This window comes from Syngnathoides biaculeatus, chromosome 19 (genome assembly GCF_019802595.1).
Source record: "Syngnathoides biaculeatus isolate LvHL_M chromosome 19, ASM1980259v1, whole genome shotgun sequence".
Classification (NCBI taxonomy): domain Eukaryota; kingdom Metazoa; phylum Chordata; class Actinopteri; order Syngnathiformes; family Syngnathidae; genus Syngnathoides; species Syngnathoides biaculeatus.
In genome coordinates, this window is record NC_084658.1 from 13,106,274 (window position 1) to 13,117,970 (window position 11,697).

Genomic DNA, 11,697 nt, shown 5'->3' on the forward strand with positions numbered 1-11,697 from the left:
GGACGCAGATAGGCTTCTGGGCACAAAGAGTAGGCTGTCGGGTCAATCATCTACAAAGGCAACTACAAGACCAATTATCGTGGGATTTAATCCTTTTGCTGTCATTTTAAATTGTTTCTAACAGACTTACTGTCTTCATCTTTGGAGTCCTTGAATTGATGTTTGCCTGCGATTGTAGTCCTCAAATATGATTGTCATTAACATCATTTTAACCTCGGTTTGTCCGACTATTCCCATCATCCTTGTTTGTGTTTGCGTCCTCACTAACCATGTAACCTAAAGCCCTCCGCAATGCTCGCAAATGTATCGTTTTCGTTGTCGAAAATCCCTGACAAGTGTCTTTTTGTGGCCACAGCGAGAGACACTCGAAGACGTCGTCGCCAGCCCACAGCGCGCACAGTTCAAGTGAGTATAGTGGAGTTCTATGCAGTTTCTGAGTTTGAGTTTTGAGAAGAGGGAGGTAGAGATAGATTTCATTTGAGGGTTTTCTTGTGGTGTGACGAGGACACGGGGTGGGGCACCAACTCTATAAGGGGGAAGAAAAGACCCTGCTTTTAAATACCGTAATTTCTGGACTATAAGCCGCGAAGTTTGTCACACGCTTTCAACCTTGCAGCTTATCCAATGATGCGGCTAATTTATGCATTTTTTTTCTAACGGCCGCAAGGGGCGCTCGAGCAGAATAGGTAAGAGTGAGACAGGTGGAATATATGTGTCGGGGAAGACGCAGGTTGAATCTAACTTTGTGCTTTGTACATGACTAAATTAGCACGAACGGACCATCACCGTGGAAAATGCAAGAAGAAATGCATACGAATCAGCTTTCAAGTTAAAAGCAATCGAGCTGACCAATAAAGAAGGAAACAGAGCTGCTGCACGTGAATTTGGCATGAATGAATCGATGGTGAGACGCTGGAAATGGCAGCGGGATGAACTGGAGCAATGTCAAAAGTCTCTCTTTGTAAATATCTCGTGTTTCAATGTGGACGCATGCGTCTTATAGACAGGTGCGGCTTATGCATGTACAAAATGTATTTTTTTCCTTAAAAAATGTACTGGGAGAGGCCAATAATCAGGTGCATCTTATAGTCCAGAATTTATGGTACTTTTGTCAGGGTGTGTGGCGGGCAGGGGTGGTGTTTTGAAGGAACAACGATTATGTGATTTGACAACCAAACTCAAGTCAAGGCCTGGTTAATCTGCAATTTTCCTTGTCACCGATGAGACAGCATAGCAGTCCCCTCACTCGCATCAACGCCAGCTGAACTTTGGCTGACTCTCAGTGCGGTTGTGCGCACGATAGCTTGCTCTACAAGTCGGTGCGGCTGTCAATCAACTTGGGAGATAAGCAGGTGTCATTGAGTGTTTTTTAGCACTGCGGGGACAGAAATTTACTCTCCCGGAGAGGGCGCGTGATTTTATGAATGTGCACTGGCAACACTTCCTGAACAACTTGCGGTGCCCCTGGGCAGGGAGATAACATTGTTTTATGGCGCTCATTAGAGTTGCTTAAAAAAAAAAAAGGAAAAAAAAAAAGAAATCAATGCCTTATTGTTGGAGCATATTTTGCCTGGTAGTCATTTTGTGTACCGAACACAGGTCGCTGTGTTATTTGTGTTGAGATTGCAGTATCGGCTTGATGTTGTATTTGCTTCATTAATTTTCACATTGGTAGAGCAACTACACGCTTATTCACAAAAGGTTAGGGATGTATCACGTTGGATGTTTCGCTTTTGGGTGAAATTTCAGATGGACCTAAAATGCACGATAAACTTTACAGGTAAAATTAAATTTGACCTTCTCTAATCTAAAAAAGGAGCTCTTGAAAGCAAAAAAGCCCACTTCCTGTTCAATTTCAGGGATCGATACCTGTTGTCTTTTTGTTTTTCCAAGAGTCTTACTAATGTTCTCACACACTGTAGCACATTTTCTCCAGCACAAAGCACTTTAGTCAATTCTTTTTTTAATTTGGTGAATCTTCACGGTTCAGGTGGCTCACCGATTTTGCCGCCAAAATGCAACGCTTCCGCCGCCGCCGCCTCTGCGCCGCCGCAAGACAGGCAGGGCCAGATTCCTCTCAAAGCCAACCTGCTGCAGTTCAGAAAGAACGTGTCCGACCTCAGGATGCAACTGCACCAGATGAGGCAGCTGCAGGTAAAGAGCCATCGGGTCCGTTCAGAACACAACATGACTTCATCGCAACCTCTTAACTTTTGGCGTTATGAGGAATTATGAGGAGCTTAGTGGTGTAAGTGGTTCAAATGTAATTGTGTTTGGTTCAAATCTGTAGGAGTACGTAGTTTTTGAAGGAACTAAGGAAATTGCCAGAATGAAAGAGCCTCAAAATGTTATGGGAAGATCCTCAAATTGTCAAATTTGGGGGCAATTGGTCCGAATATCTATAGGAGTAATTGGCCTTTGAAGAGTACAGAAAACATTTAATATGACCCGCGATTTGCCCTTTTCAAACCAAAATACCGCGCTGACCTCTACTTTACGCCCAAATATTTTCCCTTGCAGCTCCAGAACCAGGAGATCCTACGAGTGCAGCTGAAGCGGGCTGAGCAGGAGATCGGCGCCAAGCTGGCGGAGGCGTTGCGCCGCCTGGAGGACCCCGTCCAGAAGCAGAGGGTTCTGGTGGAGGAAGACCGGCAAAAGTACTTGGGCCTGGAGGAGCGTGTGCTGACACAACTTGGGTAAAGGAGCCCAGCTGCAACGTTTCTTGAAACCAACTCATGTGCAAAGTTTATTTTTCACACACACACAGCCATGTTGTCAACATGTGCAGCAAATCTATCCAAGGCTTGAATTATGTCACGTCAAGCCACCCGCCCCCGTTACGAGACACGTTTGTGCAGGAAATCTGCAGCATGGTTACCTCTTAGAGTGATTTGTGTGAAAGGTGGAAAACACCGTTTCCTATTCATGCATGCAGTCCTGCCTGGCACACAATGTTATCACCACTAGATTTTTTTTCCCTTTGGAGGAAGGAACCCGTTCTCTCAAGAGCTTGCAAAGGAGTTCATGTCTGTTTGCACAATTTGGCCATCAGCTTGTAAACATTTGTGTTTTTCTGAAGGTGAGCTCATCGCCCAAAACAGGTTGAAGCGGTCCGGAGAGCGGAACGCGAATCGTCTCCGTTTGTAAACATACTCGATGATGTCTCAATGCGAGCATTTGGCCACCTCCATTTCCTGACAACCCGTGTTTTGGGTCTTTTGGTTTATTTTTGTAGGGATCTGGAGCAGTATGTGGGCGCTCTGCAGAAGGGCACGTCGGGAACTCGGCGAGCGGTTACCCTCAGGGATGTGGAAGAGGGGGCGGTGACTCTGAGGAAGGTGGGGGAGTCCCTGGCGGGGCTTAAAGGTAAGACCATGTCAAATATACTATACCTCCTTCTCTTTGTACAAGATATTACAGTCTAACAAGGAATAACAATGAAGTAGAATGTAAACAATTCAACACTTTTTGCCACATTTTGTGTATCAATTCAATGGACATTATGCCGCTCCTTCTGGTATACGCACGCTGGCCATTTGGGTGCTGTATAATACAGATAGGGAGACGCACAAAGAGTTTCAAAATTGCCTGTTAGCTGCAGTAATAGTCATTGTTTTGCAAAAATATATGCCTGTGTTGTCATATTGTCTCTCCCTACATGTGTTCCCCCACCATTTGTCTTCAAATGTCTGTTGCTTAAAACAAAAAAACAGATAAACGTTACAAAATTAATACGATACCATTAAGCTAAATGCCCGCCCAAGCCTTTTCCTAGCCAAAACAACAGCATGTAAACCGTGTCTTACGGTGGCATAAATCAATATTAAATACCATTTTATGTTTTTTTTTTCCCAGGAGAGTTTCCAGCCCTGCAGACCAGAATGCGTGCCGTGCTGCGCGTGGAGGTGGAAGCTGTCAAGTTCCTCAAGGAGGAGCCTCACAAACTGGACAGCATGCTGAAAAGGGTCAAGAGCTTGACCGACACGCTGAGCAGTCTGAGAAGGTGAGAGGCATAGAATGAGTATCAGGCGAGGAGTTCCCGCGACGTGAAAGCGAGAACTGGAGAACAAAGTGTCGAAGCTGTAAAACCAGACAAGGCCACAGGGGTGTGTGTTGACAAACTCGAGTTGTCTCCATCACCTCCACTCAAGCGGGAACTGAATTCATTTGGGGAAACACGGAAGCACAACATTTCCATCTTTATAATGGATAGAACGTTAGGTGAGGTGCCCTCTGTTACGCGCCACATGGACGGATCTGCACTCTAATTTATCTACGTGATGGATTTGTGCTCATATCAGTCAGTTGTGAGCTGGAGCCTCTCACACACACCAGGATCAGCACAATGTCCTTTGAATTAAATAATGTGGGGAAAACTATTTGATTCTTCACATTCAGAATGTAGACGGAACAAATAATACTTAAAGGCATAATTTCTTTATTCTCTGCAAAAAAATGATACATTTTACTGCAGCTTACTGAGGATCTGAGACGGTTTCTTTGTAACGTGTATGTTATAGTTTTCCTGCCCCAGGGTATCATGACCTGCACACCAGAAAAAAAAATGATGCACAAACTATTTAATTCTTTGCATTTTATTCTGTTGAGTAATTGCTGTATGTGTTTATGAAATACAATACTATAGACTGCTGTTTTCTATATTGCGTCGTATTTCCAGGCACCGTGATATGTTCCATTAAACGATTTTGACAGAGGTTTACCGTCGGTCTTTATCAGCTACGCTCATCATTGCAGATCTGCAAGTGAGGGGTCTCAGAGAGCGGCCGATCCTTCTGCTCACATCCCACTGGACAACATCCCGCCTCTGGCAGAAACCCCGCCGGCACAGGTCCCCGCAGCGGCCCCACCAGAGTCCCAGAGCTCCACTGTGAAATCCGATGTGAAGCCCTCCTCTCCGGTGGTGATCCATCACGTCCAGAGCTCCCCGGTTCCCGTGCTGCAGTCCCAGCAGTCCGCCAACTTGTCCGCCGCTCAACCCAGCCCGCCTCTCACACCCAGCCCCACTCACTTCAGCGCAGCCACTCTCTCAGATCAAGGCCGGGTGTCCCCTAAGGCGACGCCCGCCGACCCGCCCAGTCCGGCTCGCCATAAGAAGGCACGTGCCAGCCCCGTCACCCACGGCAACGGAACTGCCTGCCAGGATTTGGTCATTGAGGAGCTGCAGCATAGTAAGGACAAATGCAAGAACAGAGCAATGTCCATAGAGGTACGTATATTTATTTTACTTTTAATGTGCTTTTAATTTAGTGTTTTCTCTTTATTTTTATTTTTTTTAAACCAATATAATATGATTTAATAAATCAACGGGACAACTTTTGTTTGAATACCATGCATACCAATCGTAGAGCTTTTGTCCTCATTTTACTGTATTTAGTTTTTATCTTCATCAAATTTTATTTTTCCCAATGTAATTTAATTAATGTCTAATAACATTTATTACAAAGAAAAGTGGTTTTTTTTCATTTTATTTTGTTAATAAAATAATACAAAGGTATTATTTTTAAATAAGGAGTATCTAAAAAAAAGTAGATAAATTTGATTATTTACATTGCTCTGTTCATCAGAATTATCTTTTTAAATGAATTCCAATGAGTACAAAATTCCACACCTTATGAGTAATGTTTGGCCTTGGCTGAGGTAATTCTTAGACTACTTTCAACTTTATTTTAATTCCTTTTTTTTATGGCAATAGGCTGCAGAGAAGGAGTGGGAGGAGAGGCGGCAGAACATGGGTCAGTATGATGAAAGAGAGTTTGAGAAAATCCTTCAGGAGGCTGAGGCCAACATGACAAAGGGCCTCCCGAGTCCTGATGTGGAAAGTAACCCAATGTTAGCCCCTGCTGCCAGAATCCTTTTGGAGTCCCCAACAGGTCTTCACAAATATTAATACACTACTGGATATAGTTTTCATGGTAAGACATCGGAACTGGATGACCTCAATTAACACCTTTCCGTCCCATCTTAGAGCCTCAGCCTGAGCCTCAGTCAGAAAAACCGACCATGAGGGTTCCGGAGAAGCTCCTGAAGCCAGTCACGGATAAATCTGCCAAACCAGTGACGGAAAGAACCACCAAGACCGCCACAAAGCCCGCATCCCCGGACACTCTGAACAAGCCGGGATCCGAAAAGGCCACCAAGTCCCCACCGCCGCCGCCTCCGAGGAAGACCTTCTCCAACTCCGGCTCGGGTATGACCACCACACGGTCGGGAGAGGTGGTCTACACCAACAGGAAGGACTCTCAGGTCAGTGTGGGAAAGATATGCCTTGTTATCATTGGGGGGGGGGTAAATTCCGATTTTTTTTTTTTTTTTTTTTTTTTTTTTTTGAGGAGAACGAACAATAAAAGGCCAAAATCCTGACGTCATGCGAGAGATTAGTTGCATACTACACAAAATAGTTTCCCCCTTTTAATCATTTTCATAATGCTTGTACTGACAAGAATGGGGGAAGAGAAAAAAACACTGTACGTCACATGTTGTTGCCGTTTTTAAGCAAAGGGCTGACAAATAATGCTAAATCACTCCTTGAGCTGAAAATATCAAGCAGTTCTCTTAAATTAAATGCATCTGTTTACTGTCTTTTTTTTAATGTTCCCCCGTTCACATTCATCGATGTCGCAGCTGTCATATTTTTTCAACATAAATCAAGAGCTCAACAGTGTTTGACTTTTAAAGGTTTAAAAACGAAGAAGAAGAAAGAGATGAAAGAAGTTGAAAGATTAGATATCTTATCAAAGCTCGGACGTAAAAGTAAAAAGTTGCCAGAAAAATACTCAAGTAGAAATACCTGTATAGTCTACTTAGATGGGAAGGATTTTATTTTGTTTTTTCCAGGAGGGTGACAATGAAGGACCACTTCCCGCTGCCCAAATCAAGCCCAACAAAAGTGCCCCGCCGGAACCTAAGAAGCCCGCCACCCCTCCTCCTGTCATTGCCAGGGAGGAGGAGGATGAAGGTGACAGGATCATGGCAGAACTCCAGGTGGGGTGCACACACACACACACGCGCACACGCACAAACACATTTCTCTCCTTTCTTGGGTGATTTGAATTGGGTGGCTGGTTTCCGCACCGGTGGGACTGGGTTGCCTTCCTTCCCCACCTCACTGGTGGACATGCAGCGGGCGCTGGCAGCTGATCCCTAAATCCGAATTTTCCTCAAATTGCTTGTCCCTGCAACCTTTCCCGCATCAGGTTTTCCAGAAGTGCACAGTTCAGGAATTAGGGCCGCCAAACACGGTGGAGCCCGCCACTCACATGGAAGCGCAAATAAGGGAGCTGAGGTCGGACAAGAAGGTAAAGAACCGTGCGTCGTCGCCAGCTCGCTGCCTGCGTCTCCCTAACGCTCGCTTGGGCCTGACTGACACTTTTAACCTACCAGTCTCCTCTCGCTGCCTCCTCCTCCTCCTCCTCCTCGTTCGACCTTCTTTGGACTCTGCCGCTTGAAAACATGCTCAGGATTAAGTCTGCATGAAAAGAAGCCTCTGGAAGACAACATCGACAATGTTTTCCAACCTTGCTTTAATCAGTTTAAATAAAAACAATTGCACTACGTTCTACAACAGGCATGTGTGTGTTTTTTAAAAAATGTAATCACCTTTTATCAGCACCAAAATGAGTCATAGACACAAACCTAGAAGTGCAGACTTGGTTCAATGTAGGGCCACGTGGCTCAGTGTGCATGCTACTCTCCACTTTTTCCATTTCTGCTTAACTTTCCTTGGCTTCGCGACTCCAACTTCCTCGCACCAATTATGTTTCTCTTTGAGCAGCCACTATGATCAAGTGTTTGCAGCAATTAACGCACAATGTACTAAAAATGGAACTGCTGAAAAGTAGGCCGAGATAAGTTCAAAAGACAAGTGGATAGCAGATCCCGCCTCACATTTCAGGTTTGGATGTAGTCTCTGTGCTTGCGTCAGATTTTCTCCCACATTCTAAAAAAAAAATAGGGCTATTAGCTTCATTGAACACTCTAAATTGTCCATAGGTGTGGATGTGGGTTTGAATGGTTGTCTGTATGTGCCCTACGATTGAGTGGGAGCCAGTTTTGGGTGTACACCCCCTTTCATCCAGCATACCAGCGATTAATAATGGAAATGACCACGATAGAAAATGGATGGATGGATGGTTTATCCTGAGATTCGTCTGAGTAGAAAGCCTGAAAGTCATTCTCGGAGCAACAGAAGGAAATTAGTTTTGTCAATCCGCAGAATTAACACACGGTTTTACGCAGAGATATAATTTCCCTAAACTGTCATAGCAGAGTTCAGAGACCAATCGGGAAGAAAAAGATCCTGACACCGACGAAAACGGAAACAGTACTGTCCGGCAAAGCCAAGGGGTACGTACTCTGTCACTTTGGGCTGTACTATTTCAAATTATCATTGTGTTTTTTTAGTTATTACCAAATTCCAAGTTTTTTTTTTTTGACAGCAAATGCAAACTTTGCAGGTCATATACTACGTGACCGGAAAGATTCCTAAAGAGCACTCGCACCATGCCGGAACAGAAGAAACCCACGAGCACCAGGAGCCCGCCCAGTCTCCATCACAGGTGTCAAATGTCACTGTTAATGACAATTCTCCAGGCCAGCAGGAGCAGCAAGCACCCAAGTCACCACCGCCTCGATCCCCACCGCCAAAGTCACCAGCACTCAAGTCACCGCCGCCTATTTCGCCCAAACCTGCGGGACTGACTGCGTTCAAACTTCCTAAGAAGCCGTTGAAACGCTCCGAGTCCTTGAAAACCAATGCAGAAATGGAGAAGGGGAAGAACTTGAACAGAACTAAATCAGAGAAGAAGAATCAGCTCGTTCTGGATTCGGTTTCTTCCACTAAGAATGCAAAACCCGAGGCAGTGGCGGTATCCAGAGAGGCGTCTAAAAGTTCTGCTGCACCGCCGCCGCCACCGAGGAGGTCATCAAGTGAGGAGCACAACTTCCTAAACTCAAACTTTGAGGAAGGTAATGAAGAAGCTAGCCTTAGTCCTGATTTACCAGGAGAAGAGCCGCCTCCACCACCGGACAACATTGCCTTTATGATCACTAATACGAGGGTTCAAGCCCTTTCTTGTGGGGAGTACAAGGAACTGGTCAATGCCAAAAAAGGAAGCGTCCAGACCGTGACCGTCGGCGGTGGGAACAATACAGGAGATCCCGACATGCCTCTGGATAATGGCTTCAACAAGAAGCCCGTCATCATTATTTTCGATGAACCTATAGACATCCGCGCTGCCTACAAGCGTCTTTCCACCATCTTCGAGTGTGAGGAGGAGCTGGACCGGATGCTAGCGGCGGAGCGCATCGACGAGGAAAGCGAGGAGTCAGACACGGACAGGAGCGGCAAGTTACCGGGGAAACCCGGAGACTCCGAGGTCGTTGAAGTTGAAAAGGTCACTTTGTCTAAAGCCGCCGGAGACCACACCAGCCTGTCATCCTCGTCTTCATCAATAATCTCGGAGTCGACGGATGTCGGAGTGTCGAACGGAGATGCCAAGCAGGATAGCAAGAAAAAGTTTAAGTTCAAATTCCCCAAGAAGCAGCTCGCGGCTCTTACCCAAGCCATTCGCACAGGGACCAAGTCTGGAAAGAAGACGCTACAGGTGGTTGTGTATGAGGATGAGGAGGAGTCAGACGGAACTGTAAAGCAGCATAAAGAAGCCAAGAGATTTGAGATCTCACGCTCAAAATCCTCAGCAGATACCCTTAAGGCACCGAGCCCGACTCCGCAAAAGACGCAGAACTCTGACTCCGTTTGCAGGACCAACGAGATCCGTAAGAACACGTACAAGACCCTGGACAGCCTAGAACAGACCATCAAGCAGCTGGAGACCACCATCAACGAGATAGGACCCGTCTCCCCCGAGGAGACGGGTATCCCCGAGGTAAAAAAGGGAGAGAACGGGAAAGTGCCGGAAGGGCTTGGGCTGAGGAGGTCCGTCTCGCTCCCGACCTCCAAGGGGTCGGCCCTTAAGTTAGCCAGCAAAGCTTCCTTCCAGAAGAAGACCAAACCTCTGCTCCTCCCGCGGCCTGTAGTCGTCCCCACCAGCACAACCTCGGGCACCACCACCACCATCACTGCCCCCGGTGCCCCCAGCACCATCCAACAGGTCTCTCTCTAGCTCTCGTCGCTCCACAAGGCTTCGGGTCTTTCTCTTTCCGACCTCCCCCTCACACCACAACCTTACCCACTGAAATGACCAAACCATTAATCCAATCCGCAGGTACTTGGAAATGTCGGAAAAGTCCGCCTGGGCTTTCTCTTTCTTTAAAGGAAACAGAAAAACAAAATCATGTCGACATGATTTGAGGTGACATTTTGTTGGGTTCCTGCCTCCCACCTAACACCCTTCCCCTTTTATTGCTGAAAGGTTTCTCAGCAACCAATAATCAAAGACACTTCCACGATAATTAATCTCAACGTTGTCCTGGTTGCATGTCCTGTGCTGATGTTTAATGAGTACGAGGTTCTACATGGGTGCATGATCTTTTTCACTGGTGTTTTTAACGATCGAGGATTTATTTCCACTGTCGGTGCCTTGATTTTCTCACTCTTCCTATGTCTTGTGTTGTTCTTTCCCCTTCTTTTGTTTTTATTTGTTGTTTTTTTTTTGTTTGTTTGTTTCGTTTGGGTCCCCCTGCAGAACGCCAGTGTCGCTTCCCCCACTAGTCGGATGCCCGTCCCTTTGTCGGCGAAGTCCAGGCAGTCGCCGGCCGCGACTGACAAAGCAGGAAAACAGCAAAAACTGCAGGACGCTCAAAGGCAGTTCCGACAGGTAGTCTTACTGTAGGGCCTTACCCGCACAGACGAGAGGACTATGGTTATCGGGGAGAGGCATGTACACTAAGATACCGGCAAAAGTACCGAATTGTTTCGATTGTGACCCGATTTGATGTTCCGGTTTTGACAGGAAGGCATGATTGACTCTTGACTGTTACCCCATAACATCACTTGTACTGTATGCTTCTGCATGTCCACACTGCTCATGGTTTTCACTGTGTTGGTGACTAAATGTTAAAAAAAAAACAAAAAGAACAAAAAAAAACCTGGAACGGATGGCAGACAAAGAAAAGCGGAACCCATCTGCAAAGTTGTCATCGCACCTCCAGGTCCCACCACAGCTGAGTTCCTAAACAGTGTTGCCGAAACCCCCTCCATCAACTCCCCTTTCGCCCCCCCCCCCCCCCCCCCTCCTCCAGGATGCTTGTATTTCACACCTCACGCACCCTTCTCACCGTGCACCTCTGAGCCAATCCCGAACGACTGCTTTGATCTCTTCTTAACCTCACTGAGACCCGTTTCCTCCTCCTGTGTAAAAAAAAAAAAAAAAAAATTCAAACTCAACTCACCAAGTCTTGATCTTCTCCCCACCAGTCCTGACAGATAAGTGGCGGCCCCCACTTTTCCACCCCCGCCTGCCTGTTCTCACCTCTCTGACACACACTCAACTCTGTCATGTTCTCCAAAACCTTCCGCGTATCTTCTAAAACGTCTCCTGCAGCCTCTTCGGAGGGGCCTAACACTCCGACTAACAGAGGAAGCTGAAGAGATGTCCCCTCCGGTCTAACCTATGCTGCATCCTGTTTCCTGGTAACACCTCGCTCTGTTCAGTACGGGTGGGACAACGTATCCGCGTGTAGATCCAGTGACATTTTCTGGAGTGGAATCAAAGGCAA

At 46.4% G+C, this 11,697-nt stretch overlaps 1 protein-coding gene across 11 annotated transcripts in view; it reads left to right on the forward strand.

Moving 5' to 3' along the window:
- Window positions 1–11,697, forward strand: part of si:ch211-285f17.1 (sickle tail protein homolog) — an 85,925-nt gene that overhangs the window by 71,180 nt on the left and 3,048 nt on the right. For 9 of the 11 annotated variants that reach the window (XM_061805444.1, XM_061805440.1, XM_061805437.1 and 6 more), the window contains 13 exons: window positions 356–405; window positions 1,991–2,154; window positions 2,521–2,696; window positions 3,236–3,366; window positions 3,856–4,003; window positions 4,756–5,227; window positions 5,714–5,891; window positions 5,987–6,264; window positions 6,856–7,002; window positions 7,215–7,316; window positions 8,284–8,364; window positions 8,475–10,130; window positions 10,665–10,796. In XM_061805444.1, the coding sequence (XP_061661428.1) occupies window positions 356–405; window positions 1,991–2,154; window positions 2,521–2,696; window positions 3,236–3,366; window positions 3,856–4,003; window positions 4,756–5,227; window positions 5,714–5,891; window positions 5,987–6,264; window positions 6,856–7,002; window positions 7,215–7,316; window positions 8,284–8,364; window positions 8,475–10,130; window positions 10,665–10,796 (3,715 nt within the window). The remainder of the gene's footprint in view (window positions 1–355; window positions 406–1,990; window positions 2,155–2,520; window positions 2,697–3,235; window positions 3,367–3,855; window positions 4,004–4,755; window positions 5,228–5,713; window positions 5,892–5,986; window positions 6,265–6,855; window positions 7,003–7,214; window positions 7,317–8,283; window positions 8,365–8,474; window positions 10,131–10,664; window positions 10,797–11,697) is intronic. The other 2 variants (XM_061805438.1, XM_061805448.1) reach the window with 2 other exon arrangements.